The following is a 20,504-nucleotide window of genomic DNA, read 5'->3' on the forward strand; positions in this document are numbered from 1 at the left end:
CACAACCATATGATTGTTACAGTGTAACCAACAATGCATACTGTTTCATAACATATCGTCATTGTGTAACGTGGTTCGTTCTGCGTTGTGTAGTTTCAATTAGGACACTGCTGCAACTGAAGATTTGCTGGTTAGAGTATTTTTTTTATTAGCCTCCACACTGCACACGAAGAGACAACACATAAAATACGTTAGCCCTTGGTGCAACTCCCAGCTCTCGGCCACCTTGCTAACCGAAGGTCAGGTCGAAAAGAACGATAGAGATCATGTGACTGGGAATCCAGATAACCCGCAATGGGTCAAACCAAAATATACAAATCTTTGACAATCACATGTAGTTATGTACAATATAGATATGAAAAAGTGTTTGCACAACAAAAATAACATTAGCTATCCATCTGTAATTCAATTGAAAAAAAAACACTGAAATATTATTATTATTATTATCAAATGATTAACATCCCCTCTTGACATGACCTATTTAAATGAGTCCTTGTGTGTAACTCAGTGCATAATGTAGGAAGGAATAGCAGCCTCTACGGTATCTAGCCTTCATACTTCCTGAAACTCCCAATCCTCTCCCTCCCTCCTTTAGCAGAAGCTGTGTGTGTTGTACATGCAACACAGACCAGTCCATGTTCCTCTTCTCCCGGAGGTCAACCATGTCCTCTCCACAGCATAGCAGCACACATGCAGAAGGTAAAGGTCTTCTAGACCAGGGGTGGGCTGTTCATTTTCCCAAAGGGCCACATGAGAAATTGGGACCGTTGTGGCGGGCCGAACCAATAGGCTGAACTTAATTCTGTTCAATATGAATTTGACTAATTTATAACAAAACAGTAAATTATATGGTTTTGAGCTGCTACTGGTAATACATGTTACAATAAGGCAATGAAAATATGTCAAAAGTGTCAAATTTTTTTTTTACATACCTTTAAACCTTCACAAAAATACATAATATGTATGTCAAAGACCAGCAATTGATTAACCTTATACAAAAGCAATAAGTGCTTTAGATTTTTTCCAGTTCAGTTCAGTTTTTCTTACTCAATGAGAAAAATCCAGTATGTCTTGGGCTTGAACAAGTTCATTGAAGTCTGGTTGGATGTCTGAGGTGGATATGCAAAGCACAGCTGACAGGTGATCATCAGGGTCTGCAGCTTAGCAAACCATCAGCGGCCCGCACCCACTCTGCATCAGTCAAGTTCTTGTATTTGTCCGCGAGTTTAGTCCCATAGTGCCGATTCAAATTGTAATCCTTCAACACAGCGACCTGTCCTGCACAAACTAAGCACACTGCTTTGCCTTTGACTTTGACAGTAAACAGATACGTAGAAGTCCATGTCTTGTTAAAAACTCAGAATCAGAATTTGGTTTTATTCGGTTTACACAATAAACATATACGGATCTACAATCAAAAAGTATAAAAGTACAGTAGTATAACTAATCCTAGGAACTAACAATTAAAAAAATCAAACAATTTAAAAAGTAAATTATAAAATATAAATTGTTTTATTTTTTTGATTGTTAGTTCGTTTTTTACCGTGAGCGGACATTTTCAAGGGCTAACCAACAGCTAACTCAGTGTCTCCTGTCGGCAAGGCTCCGTAAGCACACATACATACATTACCTGATCACTGGAGTCTTTCATGACTACAGATTTCCTACCGCTCAACACATTTATTTATTTTTGATTTACCTCACGTAGGCCAGGTCCGGCCCGCGGGCTGCCGAGGTCTGCTCTAGAACGTGGTCCCTTTCAGGTCCATCCTGTACCTCCCTGGATAAGGGGACTCCTTCCAGGTCTCGTAGGGGGCCGGGGGGCCAGGGGGCCGCTGGGCCGGGGGGCCAGGGCTGTCGGGGTCAGGGTCGGGCAGGTGCCAGTCTATGAAGATCAGGTAGAACAGGGTGCCCACCAAGCCCCCAAGCAAGGGGGCCACCAAAGGCACCCAGAACCAGTAGTTGTAGCACCTGGAGAGACAGAGAGAGAAAGGAGAGAGAGAGACAGAGAGAGAAAGGAGAGAGAGAGACAGAGAAAGTAGAGAGAGACAGAGAAAGGAGAGATAGAGACAGAGAAAGGAGAGAGAGAGAGAAAGGAGAGAGAGAAAGGAGAGAGAGAGACAGAGAAAGGAGAGATAGAGACAGAGAAAGGAGAGAGAGAGAGAAAGGAGAGAGAGAAAGGAGAGAGGGAGACAGAGAAAGGAGAGATAGAGACAGAGAAAGGAGAGAGAGAGACAGAAAAGGACAGAGACAGATAAAGGAGAGAGGGAGACAGAGAAAGGAGAGAGAGAGTTGAAGCTGCTTCACAGTGCAGCAGAGCAGCATGCGTGTGTGTTTGAGCCACATCCACGTACGTGAACACCTCTGTGCCCCAGCCTGCAGACAGCGTAAAGAGGCGTGGGCCCAGGTCTCGGGCAGGGTTGATTGCTCCGCCACAATTGGCCGACATGGACATGGCAATCCCCAAGACAATCACCGCCACAATAGGTGGAATCAGATCTGGGGGGGCGGGAGTATTCCTTTGTTCGCCCAATGGGAGTATGCAAAGCATCAGCATGGCTGTGCCCACCACCTACAGACGAGAAGACAGACACAGTTACATGGAACAGCTTGGAGAGGGTAGGATAACGACTGAGCCAGCACACCCCCTCCCCTCTCACCTGATCCAGGAAGCTGTTGCCCAGTGATAGGGTCTCTGAGGGATATGTAGCGAAGATAGACGCTGTCTCATTTGGGCCATACACAGTCAACACCCCCCCACTAAACTCCATGATAGCATCTGGCCCAGAGAGAGAAAGCAGAGGGTTATACCTGATAACATAGCGATAACAGTATGTTTGTGTGTGTCTATGTAGGCGTGTGTAATTGTGTGTGGCAAGTAGGTGTGAGTGTGTGAGTGTAGGCATCTGTGTGGAGTGGTGGTGTGTGTGTGTGTGGTGTGTGTGTGTGTGTGTGTGGTGTGTGTGTGTGTGTGGAGTGACGTGTGTGTGGTGTGTGTGTGTGTGTGTGTGTGGAAGGGTCTCACTGATCGTAGTAGACCAGGAAGACTATTCCTGATGCCAGGTAGGCACCCAACAGTTGGCAGAGGATGTAGGGCAGCAGCCTGTTCCAGCGCACCCTGCCCAGCACACAGAAACTAAGAGACACTGCAGGGTTCAGATGGGCTCCTGGACAAGAAGAGACGGACCAAGGGGAGGAGGAGACAGAGAGGAAGAGGAGACAGAAAGGAGGAGGAGGAGACAGAGAGGGGAGGAGGGACAGAGAGGGGAGGTGGAGACAGAGAGGAAGAGGAGACAGAAAGGAGGAGGAGGAGACAGAGAGGGGAGGAGGGACAGAGATGGGAGGAGGAGACAGAGAGGAGGAGACAGAGAGGAGGAGACAGAGTGGAGGAGGAGACAGAGAGGACGAGGAGACAGAGAGGAGGAGGAGGAGACAGAGAGGAGACAGAGAGGAGGATACAGAGAGGAGGAGGAGACAGAGAGGAGGAAGGTCAGAGGACAAGTGGAGTGATAAAAGGAAGGATGATAAGAGATCATGGGTGTTCTCTTCTCTTCCGTTAAGACCAAACACAAGCGAGAGAGAGAGAGAGAGAGAGCCTTGAAGATATTTAGTTCTTCCAAGGCCTCTGTCTGTGTCTGTCCTGTTGACTGCACTCTGCTCTGTGGAAAACCTGTAACTCACAATGCTTGGCAGCACCATTAACGTTTATCCTTGGAACTACTGGCTATCTGTGGCAAAGCTGCTGTTGAGACGGTAAATGAATAGTGTGAACACCAGGCCTTGCTGGGACAATAAACCACAATCTCACAACTACTGAGTCACCTCGTGTCCTTAACCCTTGTGTTATCTTCGGGTCATTCTGACCCATCAGTCTTTGTGACCCACCGTCGTATTGCGACAACTTTACCGCATACAAAAACAAAGTGAAGCATTTTCTTTTAACCGTTGGGCTGTCCCAGACCCCCCACATTGCGAAGGTTAAAAGAAAATTATTTGTATTTGTTTTTGTATTGGGTAAAATTGGGTAAACACAACGATGGTTCGTTATGAACCTTTGGGTCATGTGACCCGAAGGCATCACAAGGGTTAAGTTGTGTCACACCAACATATTATCAAGCTTTTGCTGAATGTGAGAGGTTGAGTGAACTAATAAATGAATGAAAGAATGAAGGAATGAATGGGTGGATGCATAGATGGATGGATGAACAGGTTGATGGATATTTGCGTGGATACATGGGGTGGATGGATGGTTGTGGATCAAGACTACCAGACTGTTTACCTGAGATCCCCTTACAGAGGTACATAGCAGACATCACTCCCACAGAGAAAGCCATGTTGACCGAGAGGAACTGTCCTTTAGTCTCTCTGCTGGTCTTCACCTGAGCCGCAGCAGAACAGCCAAACATCTACAACAGCAGCAGAAGTAGGAAGAGAGGGAGAGGGGATAGGGGAGGGAGAGGGGGAGGAGAGGGGAGAGGGGGAGGATAGTGAGGAGGGAGAGGAGGAGCAGAGTGAGGGGTAGTGAGATTGTCCACTTGATGCTTGTGGGAACGACACTCGACCTTTCCAAGCAAGGACAAAAAGATTACACACTACACAACTGCTCGCACACACTACACACATGCACTTACACGTACGGTACAAACACACGGAAACATGTACAAACTACAAAACACTACCTACTCTTGAACTTCATAGTAATAAATATCTAAATTGCCCTCAGAATATGTAGTGTGTAAACTCATTTATTATACACGTGTCATAAAATTCTGATACGGTTCTTTCGCAAGGTAAGAAAATCAGGGCATTTCCTTCTACTTTTTTACAGAGAATATCGTTACATAAATACGATTTGATCAAAGTTATCAAAAACGGCTGGCTGGATTTTTAGAGCTTGTCCTCTCATACTCACTAGCAGGATGAAAGTTCCCAGCAGTTCTCCGAGACACTCCCGGAGCAGAGGGTTAGTCACTCTCAGGCCCCTGCGAGGGAGGGGGCCAGGGGGGCCAGGGGGGCTGGGGCCCCCCTTCACCTTGTCCCCCAGTCCTGCTGGGTTTGCTAACTCCTGCAGCTCCTTCATCATACAGTCTGGTGTTCTGTCTGTCTCTGCTGGGCTCACCTGTCTGTCTGTCTGTCTGTCAGTCAGTCTCTCTCTCTCCTGTCTGTCTGTCTCTCTCCTGTCTGTGTCTGATGATGGTGGTGGAGATGCTGGTGTTGGTCTCTGGTCCTGAGGGGTCAGTGCAGTGTAGATGTAGTCTGTCAGACCACTCAGTGTCCATGTGTCGTTACTCCCTCGCTAAGATCACAAGTCCACTCACGTTAGTCTGACACACAAGGCTCCCTCACACCAATCTGCTCACCATACAAAATGCACCAGCCATCTAATATCTGCCTTGGACTTTCACCTCCACAACCATAAACATGTCAACATAACAAACAAAAAAGACAATAAACTGTATATCCATTGTACATGCTCGTTCATGTGTTTATAAAAGGAGGATATTTGTGTTTATTAGAATTTGAACTTAAACATGCATTTATAATTCAGCTGTGTTCCATGTTCTAGAAATGTCCAGCGGTCTCCATCTTTCTCCAGTATTTAGCTTTAGTTTATATCTGTATTTACTTGAAGAAGCTCTTTCTATGATTGAGTATTAAGCAACTACTAATGTGTTTGTAATTCACAACTCCTGAAAATTCCTAAAATACATAAGTCATCAAATTGGTGTGTTGAAAAATCTGTCTTCCTTGGTTTTGTTGATAATGCATGTATGGATTCATTTAACAGAGTAAAAAAAAATCTCAAATGACATACAGGGTGGATTTGAACCTACAACCTCTTGATCTGCAGTAAAAGGTGCTACACCGCTATCGTTTAACAGTTAGGGTCATTCACAGTTTAATCAGCCTAATAAATTGATCAGTAAATATTGATTATTCAAGACTAAGGTACGCCTTGAAAAGTTTCAATTGCGTTCTGTATACATGTAACCATTTGTTTTGAGTTAATGATTTAAATGAGTCTTGTGATTAGTTATCTAATTTATCAAATTTCCTGATCGTAACTTTTTGTGAGTGAGTTGTAAAACAGTATTATGAGCTAGGTGTAAAGATGTTACAGCTTCACACAGTCTGCGGTTTCAACCCTTCAAACCCAGATTTTACTCAATGCTGCTCAACTCACTTCAAAAGCAGTAAAAGTGAGATAAACGAAATCTTGGAGTGGCGTAATATAGCAGCGCTATCTGATCTCTTCAGGGCACCTCTCCCCAGGTGACGATGAGAGACACCTGCTCTGTGCCTCCCTGGTCTTCAGAGAGGACATAGTAATGGCAGGATCACAGTTCATCATCTAGTGTTTGTTAACGTCATCGAGAGTGAAGTCTGCTTCCCCAGCTCCCCCTACAGGCTGTGCTATGTACTGCATTTGAATAAAGAGAAGGTTCATGTTAGGATTTATTTACACTTATTTGAGGAGGAATATAAGATACAATTCAACAGATTACAACAATGGAGCTTCCCATATATAATCAACTGGTGAACATATTACAGGACGAGGGCTGCTACAACATAGAATATGAAAGATGCTGCTTGTTTCTTGAAATCATTTACACAGTTAAACGTTGCAGTTATACACTTATTGATCTTTCATTGTTTCCAAGCCGTTTTACTAGCAGTGTTACTAGCCGTGTTACTATTCAGTGCTTGTTGACTGGTGCAGAAAGCATCCTGATGGTGAGGCATCACTGATCTCATTTCCAGGATGAGATCCCCACTAGAACCTTACTATCGTAAACTAAGTTAAGTTACTGTACCCTGCAGGGGTAGTGGGCCTTCTCAGGGTTGCCAAGGCAACACAGAAGCCCACCTGCGGCTGAGGAGATGGTCTCTGGGCTACTGAGACAAACCGTGTCAGAGCCTTGCAATATCCTGATGATGAGATGTCCCTGTGAGAGATAACTGCAGACAGGATGAGTCCTCCCTCAAGCTGCAGACAGGATGAGTCCTCCCTCAAGCTGCAGACAGGATGAGTCCTCCCTCAAGCTGCAGACAGGATGAGTCCTCCCTCAAGCTGCAGAAAGGATGAGTCCTCCCTCAAGCTGCAGACAGGATGAGTCCTCCCTCAAGCTGCAGACAGGATGAGTCCTCCCTCAAGCTGCAGACAGGATGAGTCCTCCCTCAAGCTGCAGACAGGATGAGTCCTCCCTCAAGCTGCAGACAGGATGAGTCCTCCCTCAAGCTGCAGACAGGATGAATCCTCTCTCAAGCTGCAGACAGGATGAATCCTCTCTCAAGCTGCTTTACTGAACCCATCATGACGACTGGGAGTGGATGACGCTGGTATTGAGAGGGCGGTGCAGTAGCACATCCACAGGCCCAGGGGGCAGTCTTCTGATCAGATTCCAGGCCTCCAGGCGCCTCATCCCCACCACACTCACACCCTGGATCTCCAACACCTCGTCTCCGGGACACACCTTGTTCACTGGGCCTCCTGAAGAGACAGAGGGGGAGGGAGGGAGGGAGAGAGGAGGGGAGGGAGGAGGAGGGAGGGAGGAGGAGGAGGGGAGGGGGGGAGGAAGGGAGGAGGGGGGGGGAGGAAGGGAGGAGGGGGGGGGAGGGAGGAGGGGAGGAAGGGAGGAGGGGAGGGAGGGGAGGAGGAGGGAGGCAGGGAGGGAGGAGGAGGGGAAGGAAAGAGGGAAAGAGGAGGGGAGGAGGGGAGGGGGCTTTCTTTATCTAAACTTCCAGGAATCTCCTAGTATCTCCAAGAATGACTGGAGTGTGCAGTTCAGGGCGAGGCTCAACGTGGGCGGGGCTTAACATTATGATTGAAACTGGGCTCACAAGATACATGTCACAATCACCTACTGTAGCACATCTCAGCTCAATGCTGTTGTGTTTATATCTGATATTAAGAGCCAGCTCCACGGGGGTTACTAACAGCAAGGCAGCCGGAAGTGGATCCCTTACAGATCAGTGGGCCAGACGTGTGTTAGTGTGGTTGTTCTTACCCAAGAAGATCTTCTGGACACTGAGGGGCCTGTCCCCCAGACTGCAGCCCAGGCCTCCTTCCAGGCTGAAGCCCAGATCTCTGCTGCCCTTCTCCAGTCGCACACACAGCCGCTGGCCTGGGGCACAGTACCATTACACACACACATTCACCCATTCACATACACACACATATTTACCCATTCACATACACACACACACATGCACTCACACACATTCACCCATGCACATACACACACATTCACCCATGCACATACACACACACATTCACCCATGCACATACACACATGCACAAACACACACAATTAACACAAGCACAGGTTTGCACAGGTTCGGCCCTAGCCTTGGTGTTGTTGCAGTGCTGCCCTCTCACCTGTGTTGGTGGGCGGGGTCTCACCTGTGTTGGTGGGCGGGGTCTGTTTCCGCCCCTGCATGTCTGCTCCAGTAACACCCTTCACGGGCTTGGAGGCCACGCACCTCCGCAGCACGACCACGCCCATCCCCAGGGTCCTCGCCTTCCTGAGCGTCCTCAGAGCCTGCCAGTGGGTGGAGCCAGACAGCGAGGTACCGTTGATTGACAGGACCAGGTCGCCCTCCCTGATGGAGCCTTCCTGAGCCGCCACTCCAGAGGAGAACACCCTGTGGACCTGCAGAGGAGACAGCAGGGAGTGGGATGTTGGATGTCTGGGCAGCAGGTAGTGGGATGTTGGATGTCTGGGCAGCAGGTAGTGGGATGTTGGATGTCTGGGCAGCAGGGAGTGGGAAGTTGGATGTCTGGGCAGCAGGGAGTGGGATGTTGGATGTCTGGGCAGCAGGGAGTGGGAAGTTGGATGTCTGGGCAGCAGGGAGTGGGAAGTTGGATGTCTGGGCAGCAGGGAATGGGATGTTGGATGTCTGGGCAGCAGGGAGTGGGAAGTTGGATGTCTGGGCAGCAGGGAGTGGGAAGTTGGATGTCTGGGCAGCAGGTAGTGGGATGTTGGATGTCTGGGCAGCAGGGAGTGGGATGTTGGATGTCTGGGCAGCAGGGAGTGGGATGTTGGATGTCTGGGCAGCAGGGAGTGGGATGTTGGATGTCTGGGCAGCAGGGAGTGGGATGTTGGATGTCTGGGCAGCAGGGAGTGGGATGTTGGATGTCTGGGCAGCAGGTAGTGGGATGTTGGATGTCTGGGCAGCAGGGAGTGGGAAGTTGGATGTCTGGGCAGCAGGGAGTGGGATGTTGGATGTCTGGGCAGCAGGGAGTGGGATGTCGGATGTCTAGGGTGACACTGCTGACTCTGGTGTCAGTCGAGTCTGTTTGACTCACGGTGACAGGCTTGTTCTGGTCCTCGCCCCCGGCAACAGTGAAGCCCAGGCCGATGCCCACCTCCTTATGGAGGACCACCACCTGCACATCCTCATAGTTCTGCACAGGGAGAGAGGGGGAGGAGGAGGAGGGGGGGGGGGTTAACCCTAACCATTTCCAATAGAGGGAAGAAGTCTTGGCCAATACTGGGGTCTGGAACGCTGGTTTGAGTAACCTCTACCTGCAGGGTGTCGTCCCCAAGACTCCGAACATCATCCAGCAGCCTGTCCAGCTCCTCACTGTCCAGGACAGACACACAGGACAGGGCCGACACATCCGAGCTCAGGGAGGCAGAGCGACCGGGCGGCCAGTCCTCCAGCTCAGCCTCCGTCTCATAGTCCACCCCCCCGAAGTTACACAGCTCAGCCAGGCTGGGGGGCACAGGAACAGCCACAGACAGACAGGTATTGAGAGAAGACAAGAGAAAATGACTTGAAATAAATAAAAATAAAAAGTATGAGAAATTTACGTTTACTTTCAATTGCTTTGTTTGATCAACCACTCACCTGAGACAGAAACTCCTGCGATCTGATTGGCTCATGTTGCTGGTGATGGTTACAGAGGATTCGTCCGAGTCGTAGTTAGAGTCCTCGTCCTTCTCTGTCCCCTCTTCATCGTCCTCCTCGCCACAGTCCCAGCGCTCGATCTTGCGGCTCAGGCTGGCTACCCACGCATCCAGGTCTCCCCCGGTCTGAGGGAGGCTGCTGGGGGAGGACAGGGGGAGGGGGGGGACCAGGGAGTCCCTCTCCAGATGGGAGTTGGTCTCCTGGCTGGAGGTGTGAGGCTGGGCTGTGGGGGTGAAGGCAGGAGAGCCCCCCCCCAGGTAGAAGGGAGAGTCCTCCTGGGGGTAGAAGGGAGAGTCGTGGGGGGTATTGGTGGGGGTTTTGTCATCGTCACTGACTGGAGAAGACAGGTCAGGGCTGGGGCTGTGCTGGAGCTCTGCTATCTCACTACTATTGCAGTTATTATTGAAGTTCAACAGCTTGATGGAGGCAGCCTCCTTCCTCCTGTTCCTGCCCTGAGGTGTGAATGGTCTCTCTGGCTCAGCAGGTTGGCTGGAACTGGTCTCATCCACAGGAGAGGCTCTGCGAGGTCTCTCTCTGATTCCTCCACTGAGAGGAATCTCCATCTTGTCCTTCAGTTTGGGATATGTATTGGGTCCAACTTCACTCTCCTCTGCTCGGCCTCTCTCCTGCACTCCTCCCCCTTCAGCCTGTCTCTCCTTCTCCCTCCTCTCAGCCTCTCTCTCAGCCCCTCTCTCAGCCCCTCTCTCCTTCTCCCTCCTCTCAGCCTGTCTCTCCTTCTCCCTCCTCTCAGCCTCTCTCTCAGCCTCTCTCTCCTTCTCCCTCCTCTCAGCCTCTCTCTCCTTCTCCCTCCTCTCAGCCTCTCTCTCCTTCTCCCTCCTCTCAGCCTCTCTCTCAGTTTCTCTCTCCTTCTCCCTCCTCTCCCACCTCAGCCCAGTCTCATCTACGGACGCTGACCTCACTGCCCAGCCTCTCTCCTTCTCCTTCTCTTCCTCTCCTCTGCCCGGGAGCCCCCCCAGAGCTTGATCTGGAGCGCTCCTCTTCACCTCATTACCCGTTGTGCGTCTCATCCGTTCTCCTCCTGAATCCACCCCATCCCTCTCCTCCTTCACTCCCTCCCACCGCCCTCTCCTTCCCCCCAGATCCTGACCCCTCCCGGCCTTGCTGGCTCCCTCCCCAGCCTTCCTGTCCAGGGGCTCTGGGACAGAGAAGGCCCGTCGGGGCTTCTGGAAGTCCCTCTGGGTCTTCTGGGTTAGGGTCTCAAACTGGTGGATCTTATTCTTCACACTGGCCACGGAGGGAGCCACTAACACCCTCCTGTCACTGGGCTGAGCTGTGCTTCTCTGGGGACTGGGCTCAAACACATCTTCAGTGATGCTCCCCTCGCGAGCCACACTCCTGACACATGCCAGGGGCCTGGTGGAGGGGTCAGGGGTCGCTCTGCTGTTCATCTGATTGGTCGAGAGGAGTTTTGACCCCAGGTTGACCCCTGATGGCTCAGGTGTGGAACTCGCCTCCTTCTCCAGATCTCTCTTGCATGCTGGCCTCCCTCTCCTCTCTCCCACCCCTTCACCCTCTTGGCCGATCCCAACTTTTCTCTCTCCGTTGTTTGTTACCTCTTTATTCCTCCTTTCCCCCTCTCTCTCCTCTCTGTGTCCAGGTGGAGGAGAGAGAGATGGATTCCTGAGAGCCCTGGATGGGTCCTCCACTGAGGGAGGGTGTGAGGGTGTGTATGCAGACCTGTCAGCCCTGCTCGGAGCTGCCACAGTGAGTTTACTCCTGGCCCTGTCCAGAGACCTGGTGTTGTACTCCAGCACCCCTCTTCTCTGGGCGATCTGCCCCAGTTTAGGAGGCTTCCTCTGGGCTTGGCCCTGCAACTCCACCCCTGGAGCTCTCTCCCTGCCCAACACTGACACTGAAGACCCTGAGGGCGTGACGTCCTGAGTGCTCTGCGCTGTGTCCACACCGTTCCTCTCTTCCCTGAAAAGACGCTTAGGAAAGCCCCCCCCCCCCCTCGCATGACCCCCTCCTCCACTGGCTGATGGGGGAGGAGTTGGGGATGAAGTCTGTGGTTGACTTCCTGCGCTGGGCGAAGGCTCCGCCCCCGTCCAGCTCTGACAGAGGCCAGTCTCCGATGGGGGCGGAGTACAGCTTGGTCCTGGGGTTCGAGTCCTCTGCTTTCTCAGAACCGTAGAGCCTCTCAATCCTCTCCCAGATGCTCTGACTCCTGGTGCCAGGTGTCCCTGCATCCCTGAGCCCAGACCCAGCCTGGAGCCTCAGCCTGGTGGGCAGGGACTGGACCCCACCAGCCCTCTCCAGAGCCAGGTTTGCACGACTCAATTCAGCCCCCATCCTCCCTTCCTCCCCCCTCAGACCAGAGGGGTCATAGTTCAGAGCCCTGAAAAGCCCTCGCCCCCCCCTCCCCTCCACCCTCGTCTCCAGACTCTCGGCCCGTCTTAGCGTGGTCCCTCCCCGGCGCACAGAGAACTCTCCGGTCTGGCGTCCCTCCTCTAGGCTGGCCCCGCCCCCTCGCTCACTCCAACTGGTCAGGTTCAGCTTCCTGCTGTCCGTCATGCCCCCGTCTCCGCCCACCTGCCCCGAGACACCCCCGCTGGCCCCCTGCTCCCCACCGGGCTCAGCCCCCGCATCACTCACAGCCCCGTTCTGCCTCCGCTGGCCCGGGGACGGAGGGGCCTGGGGGGCTGGAGGGGCCGTGGGCCTCTCCTCCCTCGGGGGAAGGAAGTTCGGCCCAGGCTGCGTCTTGGCAGCCATGTTGTCCTTCACGCTGGCCTCTCTCTCTGTCGTCTCCTCTCTGGGGCCCCCTGAGCCGCGCCCCGCGCCCCCTGCCCCCCTCCTGCTCCCTGACAGGACCCCCTGTCTGTTTGGGGGCAGGCTGTAGCAGGGAGAGCTGGCTGAGAGGAGGGTGAAGGGTCTGCTGAGCTCATACACCGGGCTGGAGGGCAGGTCCATGCTCTGAGCTCTGGAGCACGTGCAGCGTGCAGTCAAACAAAGACCAAGGAGAGTGACAGTGGTGCTTGATATGTCTGTGTTTAGGGCTTCAGTGAGCTGTTCAAAAGACACACCATGAAAGAAGAAAGAAGGCAGTATATCCAGATTAGGTTCCAGGATATGCTGAAGACAGCAAGGTAGATATGTCACTGTGGTCCGACTGTAACCCTGTTCCCTCCGGAGGCCTCCAGAACACAGGCACAGCTGTAGATCCTCACGCCTGCATTCCAGTGGGACTGTGGGACTACGTGTCCTGCACAAATACTATCTTGTGGTCCCACCTCCAAATCAATCATACGCACACTACCTGTATTCTCTCCAGGGTGTTGCTGTGTTGTGAGTCATCAGAAGGGAAGTTTACTGCCATTTTTCACACCAGCATCCACTCCCTACAGGAGAAAAAGACTAAATTCAGTTCTGCAGTTCCACCCTCGGGGACGGAATGGGCTGGAATGTTTTGATATGTGGAGTGTTTTGATATGTGGAGTGTGGTCATTCTGGTGAAAACACAGTTCCGCATGGCCAAACTGAATCATATAGTAGTCCGAGAGAAGGACAATGTGTGCTTGCACTCAGGCCACAGCTAACACACAGAGGAGGAGAATCCTCAATGGAAACACGGACAAGAAGTGAGAAAAATAAAATAATCCAATCTCAAAAAACTATTCGAAAAAAAGACAGAGAAGAGTGGGAGAGACAAGAGAGAGAGAAAACCTCGGACGTGGAATTAGAGAGACTCAGGGTAGCATTCCTCTTATTCTGTCCTCTCATTCTGTCCTCTCATTCTGTCCTCTCATTCTGTCCTCTTATTCTGTCCTCTCATTCTGTCCTCTCATTCTGTCCTCTCAGTCTGTCCTCTCATTCTGTCCTCTCATTCTGTCCTCTTATTCTGTCCTCTCATTCTGTCCTCATTCTGTCCTCTCATTCTGTCCTCTCATTCTGTCCTCTCATTCTGTCCTTTCATTGTCCTCTCATTCTGTCCTCTCATTCTGTCCTCTCATTCTTTCCACACACACGTTCACAATGAAGAAACAAACTCACACACACCACTTAAGAATGTCATGAAGGCTGTTTACTCAATCAACATGCTGGTTACCTGTCATCCTCAGCAAGACCGGCAGCCAAACTGGAAAAACTTATCAAGCAGCAATCCACTTCAGGTAAACAATGTATTAGTGTGAAGAAGAAAAATGTTCCGTCTGATACACACCGACACACACAATACAAACACACACAGCAATTCATAGTGCATAACTAACTGCTATTGAATAAGATGAGATTCTTGTGGAGCAGAGCTGAGAGAAGCAGACTTCCATGCATCCAGTGGAGTTACACAGGGAGAGAAGACCTTCAGGAGACCCCCAGTCCCTCTGACCTTCAGCTTCTGATAGGATCAACAGAACCAATCAACACTAGTCCCCCATTACTCATCGTTCACACGTATTCAGTGTGGCATTCAAATGAGCGTAGAGTCCCTGTGACAGGATCATTTAAGATAACCTGAATAAAGATATCATCAGGGCTTCATGTCCAAAGCCTATGACTCACAAAGCCACAGCTCAGTGGAACATTTAGAACCTGATACTCCACATGAAGAACTGCTGAAACAAGTACAAAAGTATTCTCCCCATGTGGTCGTATTGTGTGTGTATTTGCTGTTTGCTATTGCAGGGGAGTTAAAGTATCAGTTTACAGAAACACCTGCTCTGCTAGGTTTACAAAGCCGTTCACCTGCGTAACCGTTGGCAACATGGCCCCATTCACGTAAACTCCACATTAGACACACATGCACACACACACTCTCACACTTACACACACAGAAACAAACACACAGAAACAAACACGTACCTTGGGAAAGTCTCCGAGGTGAAGGCCGATTGGAACATTAGCCATGTATGATGTCTGATACTGTCAGAGAACCCTGGTACCCCATCCTTAACCTCCACTTCCTCCTTCTCACTCTCTTTCTCTGTCTCTCTCTGGCATGATTACTTGATGCATCTGTCCAGTGACGTAAACTTGCCCCACAGGTTTATCTTCTCTTGTCCTTTCATCCCTCCCTCCCTCTCTCTCTCCCCCTCTCTTTCTCTTTCCCTCCCTCCCTCTCCCTCTCTCTTTCTCTCTCCCTCTCTTTCTCACACTATTCTGTCTCCACCTCTCTCCCTCTATCTCTGTCCTTCTCTACCACTATCCCTCTTTCTCTCTCTCTTTCTCTCTTACCCCAATCATTGTTGCTGCCTACTTCTTATTTCTCACAGTGTCATTCCTGACTGGTTCTGTGTTTCACCTACAGACACAATAGGACTTGGAAACACACACACCTCCACACACACACCTCCACACACACACACCTCCACACACACACACCTCCACACACGCACACCCACACACACACACACCTCCACACACACACCTCCACACACACACCTTCACACACACACCTCCACACACACACCTCCACACACACACCTCCACACACACACCTCCACACACACACACCTTCACACACACACCTCCACACACACACCTCCACACATGCACACCCACACACCCAGAATGGGTTATCAAAATCCACCTGTCTGCCTCCATGTGTGACATCATATCCTGCGGGAGAGGGGATAGGGTTTACATAACTGTGAGAAACCAAAAGACCAAAAAGAAAGAGAGAAAGAGAGAGGGTCACATTGATCCACCTTAGCTAGCCCTCTCTCCAACACTGGAAGACAGTGAGAGTCTGCTGCAGTCTGACCAGACAGGTCAGACAATTTAAGTCTCATTCCCTGCGTGCTGGTTGTGCCCTTGTTGTCACAAACCACCAAGTTGGGGATGACTGTAATGTCAAGTCGTAAAAGACTATGATGCTCAGCAGGTCGACATGTTTATGTAACTTAACTTGACTGATTAATAAACAAATTATGAGAAAAGAAACCACCAACTATCCCCCAGAGATGCTCTGTTCCATTCTTAGTGCACTTCCTCACATTTGCAGACCAAAACCATAACAAACACGCTTCACTGTTCTTAGTAAGATAGGGTACCCTTTTACAGCAAAGATGCTGCCCTTTAACTTGAACCCATCCAACCTTTCAGACTGGGACATGGGGCTGGGTCACGATGTTAAGACCCAGCAGAGGCAGCTATGACTGTGGTTAGTCTCAGACACTGGCACAGTTTGTCTCAATCTGACACTCAAAATGGTGGGAATCTGAACAACAAGCCATTTAGAAACACACACACACTCTCTTGAAGGCAGTACTTACATTGGGCAGCTGTTCATGATGTGTCTGAATGTTGTGTAGGGTTTCCTACAGCAAGTCACCGTCATCTGTGACACAGGAAGTAGGGTCGTGGTTTATATCTCTCTGCTGTAGCTGGTAGACTGAGGTAAGATTAGCAGTTCAGTTCAGTGCTTTTCCCCAACGAGGGGTGAAATAACAGACAATAAGATTCAACAGCTGCACAGAAAGTCCAGTTCAGAACCCCGGAATATCTATTTTACCCACACAGAGCTGCTCTCTGCCAAGAACAGATAAAGATCAGTTGCAGTCAAACAGGCTCCTGTCCTGCCACACACTGGGTGAAGAGATGAAGAGAGGTCCAGTGTTCACTGCAGAGACCGCTGACCCAAGCCGATTCACCACCCACCCCTGTCCTGCAGGAAGAATTACTCTCCCTGTGTCTGCTGAGACAAACACGAAGATAAATCATCTTCCAACACACAGACAAACCGCTGCTTTCTGTGTTCATGCTTCAGGGAGTAGGCTACTCAGCACTCACCATCCGGTTCTCATGTGACAAACTTGCGGGCCACATGGGGGCATTGAACGCTGTTAGCCATGCCGTAGGTTTCACGGTTTCTACTTCTTACATTTCCAGGACAGGCTCGTTACTTTAGATTTAATCTGTATCTGGTGGCATGATCTCTCTTTCTCCTCTCCTTTCACTGTGTGTGGAAACAAAAGAACTAGAAACTTTTTGGTGTCCTGTTGGGTGTGAAAAAAACATTCAAAAAAGGTATATATATATATATATAAAACGTTTTCAAAGGTTGATTTTGTTTTCTTTTTTTAAGTTTCGAAAAAAAAAACTGAAAGGTTAAAAAAAAAATCCACAAAAAGGTTGCATCATGAGTATCCTACTTGATGAGGACTCTAATATACTCTACTGTACTCTGCTCTGCTTTGCTGTTTAGGCTTCTCTGTTCTCCTCTCCCCTCATGTACTATACTTCTAATTGAGTGAAGGATGTGTGTACTATTGCCATCTCGGCATGTAGGGATGTCAAGTTGTTTCTGTTCAGTAGTTTTGTCAGTAGGGCTGCTTTACTGCGTACAGTAGGTGGCGACAGAAGCGTCGTTGCCTGAATCCGTCGTCGATCCCTCCTTTCCAGCTGTACATGACGTAATCAACCCGGATGTCAACAAAATGTTTAGAGTTCAGCGGCGCGCCGCTGACGGGACCCGTTGGCCAGAAAACGAATTATTTTAGGATAAATTATGAAACTAATGCGGTCTAATCTTTGTGCCTAATGGAAGCAAACTAAACAACGTACTACTGCGTGCTTTCAAAGATAAGTGCAACAACAAGGAGTTTCAACATGACGACGTCTCCGTCAAACAAGGTCAATGTTGTGCTTGTCATGGCCTACGGAAGTCTAGTAAGTGTTGAACGATATTGTTTGATGTTCGAAATACTAGGAAAATACGATATTTAGGTGTACACGACATAGACATAAGCTACCTTTCGGTCTAGCTTTCAGTGTAGCCCGTAGCACCTTACCTCAGCGTTTGTACCTCTGACATTTCCGTACCTGCTGTGGTGTCTGAGTTATATGTGGTGTCTGTGTTGTGTGGTGTCTGTGTTGTGTGGTGTCCGTGTTGTGTTGTGTGGTGTCTGTGTTGTGTGGTGTCTGTGTTGTGTGTTGTCTGTGTTGTGTCTGTGTTGTGTCTGTGTTGTGTGGTGTCTGTGTTGTGTGGTGTCTGTGTTGTGTGCCAGGTGTTTGTGCTGCTGTTCATCTTTGTGAAGAGGCAGATCATGCGCTTTGCTATGAGGTCCCGCAGAGGACCACATGTGCCCCTTGGTCACAACGCACCAAAGGTGAGGTGCACACATACATATACACACAGACACTGTCCAGGGTAGATGTTTGCAGGAGTATGTGTTTAAATTTCAAATGGTTCTGCTTTTCCCTATGCTGTAGGACCTAAAGCAAGAGATGGACTCGCGCCTCTCTAAGGTCCAGGAGATCCGCTTCGAGCCCCGTCTGCTGTCTGGTGATGATGACCGGCTACAACACGGCGGTGAGACGCTTATAAACTCATACACTGGAACACAGGCACCTGCAGTAAACTGCATGCTGTGTTAGAAGGGCTGTGTTCATGTGTGTGTGTGTGATGTGTTTACAGGATGTTATGACTACCTCTACCGGATGAGAGCGCTGGATGCCATCAGAGACTGTGGTAAGTTCTCTCTACTGTAGTATTCTACCGCCAGAACCAGACAGCACCCCTTTGTGTTAGAACAACTTGTGCTGCTGCTCTCTCTTAGACATCTCGTTCCGTGAGCTGGGAGGAACTCCCACAGCTGTGACAGGAAGGAGGTTCAGAACCTGGCTGTTAGAACTCCGGAACTCCAGTTCTGTGTTCCGTAACAGAAGCAGTTCCCTGGTAGACACACTACTGGAGGGATACCATAACGCTCGCCACGGCACAGGGGTCAGTCACAGAGAGAGTGTGTGTGTAAGTGAGAAAGGAAGATATTGGAGGGGACATGAATCGATGAGACTAGTGTGTAACAGCAGTTTGTGTGCAGGTGTTTGGAGAAGCAGAGTTTGTTCAATACCAGGAGGCTCTGACTGAGCTGGCCACCCTGTGAGTAAATACACCACCAACAACAGTCTTTTCTTTCACTTCCTGTTTTCAAATTCCGTTACATTACACATTCATAGCATACAAGTTCACCTATGTTTGCCATGTGGTGTGTGTCAGCGTGAAGACCCAGGCCAGCTCGGCTGCTGTGACCCAGCATCACCAGGCTGCTGCTAAAGACCTGACCAGCCCTCCAGACCCTCCCCCCTCCTCCCCCCCCCAGGTCACCTACCTCCCGTCGGCAGGGCAACGCAGCAAGCGTCCCAAACACTTCTTGGAACTCAAGAACTTCAAAGACAACTATAACACTCTGGAAAGCACCTGGACATAGAGGAGAGATCTGGGGGTGGGAGAGGGGTGGAGGTCTGGGGGAGGGAGAGGGGTGGAGGTCTGGGGGAGGGAGAGGGGTGGAGGTCTGGGAGAGGGAGAGGGGTGGAGGTCTGGGGGAGGGAGAGGGGTGGAGGTCTGGGGAGGGAGAGGGGTGGAGGTCTGGGGGAGGGAGAGGGTGGAGGTCTGGGGGGGAGAGGGGTGGAGGTCTGGGGGAGGGAGAGGGGTGGAGGTCTGGGGGAGGGAGAGGGGTGGAGGTCTGGGGGAGGGAGAGGGTGGAGGTCTGGGGGAGGGAGAGGGTGGAGGTCTGGGGGAGGGAGAGGGGTGGAGGTCTGGGGGAGGGAGAGGGGTGGAGGTCTGGGGGAGGGAGAGGGGTGGAGGTCTGGGGGAGGGAGAGGGGTGGAGGTCTGGGGGAGGGAGAGAGGAGCTGCCAGTGAGAGAAGTGCCTGTGATCTTGTTCACATGCCTCTAAATGCCAGTATTACAATAGTTATGGTCATAGCTATGGTGCCTTAGAATACAGAATCACTGCCTATCAAATCCTAACATTGATTATAGAGTGCCCTTGATTGAGATATATTTGACCTTTAACTGTGTTGAGAGCAGGTGAACACAGCACTGTGTGGATAGAGGATGTTGGACATGTGATGGTGTCTGACCGAGACAAGGTTAGAGAGATGCAGCTATGCAACGAGACAATCAGTGTGTGTATAACTTTGTATGTCTGTAGACTTTGTTCATGTGTGCTCATATGCCATGCTACATGCATGTTACAGACATGCTACATGCATGTTACAGACATGCTACTGTATGAACCAATGTAACACTAGACCAGTATTACCGTTGACATGTGATGCCTTAGTCAGTGTTTGTCACCATGCCTGAGGGAGTCTGAAGGCGTCTTGCACTGTTCCTGAGCTGCAGCAGTAAAACCATGACACTTTGTAAGGTGGTTAAACTGTCCGATATCATCTCAGTTCAACTGAAGCCATAATGGGCCACAAGAGGGGCTTTTTAGACTTTATTTTATTTGTATTATTACTATTCTTAAAGAAAATGAAATTATGAATTTGAATAACTAAGTGCTATTTGTTTTCAGTGAACTCATTCAATGCAATTTAAATGTATTAATTCCTGCTGTGCAAGTTGAGAGTAAGTGTGTATATCCTTTGCTGCGGTAGCCTAGAAACAGGCAGGTTGCCAGGCTGAATGTGTATGATGTACAGGTCTGTGATCAGAACAGCACAACTGTTACAAATGTAATACTGTAATACGAGGTGTCAAATAAGAGGTATCATTCCAATAAAGTGTTAACTCTGGGATGTTTTAAAAAAAAAACATGTTTTTATTCAAAAAAGATAAGACAATACAGATCCATTCATTTAGGTACAGAGTCTTGATTTCTGTTTTCTTATTTGAGAACCCATCC

At 49.9% G+C, this 20,504-nt stretch overlaps 3 protein-coding genes across 3 annotated transcripts; 1 reads left to right on the top strand and 2 right to left on the bottom strand.

Moving 5' to 3' along the window:
* Positions 1-1,494: 1,494 nt before the first annotated feature.
* aqp10a (aquaporin 10a) lies at positions 1,495-5,080 on the bottom strand. Its single transcript, XM_067237472.1, has 7 exons — positions 5,064-5,080; positions 4,913-4,982; positions 4,280-4,406; positions 3,031-3,167; positions 2,661-2,780; positions 2,355-2,572; positions 1,495-1,971 (listed from the first exon to the last, which is right to left on the bottom strand). Exons 1-7 carry the CDS (start codon positions 5,078-5,080, stop codon positions 1,743-1,745), a joined length of 918 nt encoding a protein of 305 aa, XP_067093573.1. The 3' UTR covers positions 1,495-1,742.
* A 1,367-nt stretch (positions 5,081-6,447) lies between these two features.
* si:dkey-92i15.4 (uncharacterized) lies at positions 6,448-16,415 on the bottom strand. Its single transcript, XM_067237311.1, has 11 exons — positions 16,386-16,415; positions 16,143-16,207; positions 11,892-13,271; positions 11,614-11,797; positions 10,836-11,271; positions 9,856-10,484; positions 9,531-9,720; positions 9,311-9,409; positions 8,381-8,654; positions 8,010-8,126; positions 6,448-7,492 (listed from the first exon to the last, which is right to left on the bottom strand). Exons 3-11 carry the CDS (start codon positions 12,841-12,843, stop codon positions 7,314-7,316), a joined length of 3,060 nt encoding a protein of 1,019 aa, XP_067093412.1. The 5' UTR covers positions 12,844-13,271; positions 16,143-16,207; positions 16,386-16,415; the 3' UTR covers positions 6,448-7,313.
* Positions 16,416-17,335: 920 nt separating this feature from the next.
* On the top strand, positions 17,336-19,099 carry LOC136944478 (protein C1orf43 homolog). The gene is made up of 7 exons (XM_067238261.1): positions 17,336-17,538; positions 17,877-17,978; positions 18,082-18,181; positions 18,287-18,340; positions 18,429-18,595; positions 18,693-18,751; positions 18,869-19,099. Exons 1-7 carry the CDS (start codon positions 17,479-17,481, stop codon positions 19,077-19,079), a joined length of 753 nt encoding a protein of 250 aa, XP_067094362.1. The 5' UTR covers positions 17,336-17,478; the 3' UTR covers positions 19,080-19,099.
* The last annotated feature ends 1,405 nt before the right edge of the window (positions 19,100-20,504 follow it).

The sequence above is a fragment of the Osmerus mordax genome, chromosome 6, assembly GCF_038355195.1.
Source record: "Osmerus mordax isolate fOsmMor3 chromosome 6, fOsmMor3.pri, whole genome shotgun sequence".
Lineage (NCBI taxonomy): Eukaryota > Metazoa > Chordata > Actinopteri > Osmeriformes > Osmeridae > Osmerus > Osmerus mordax.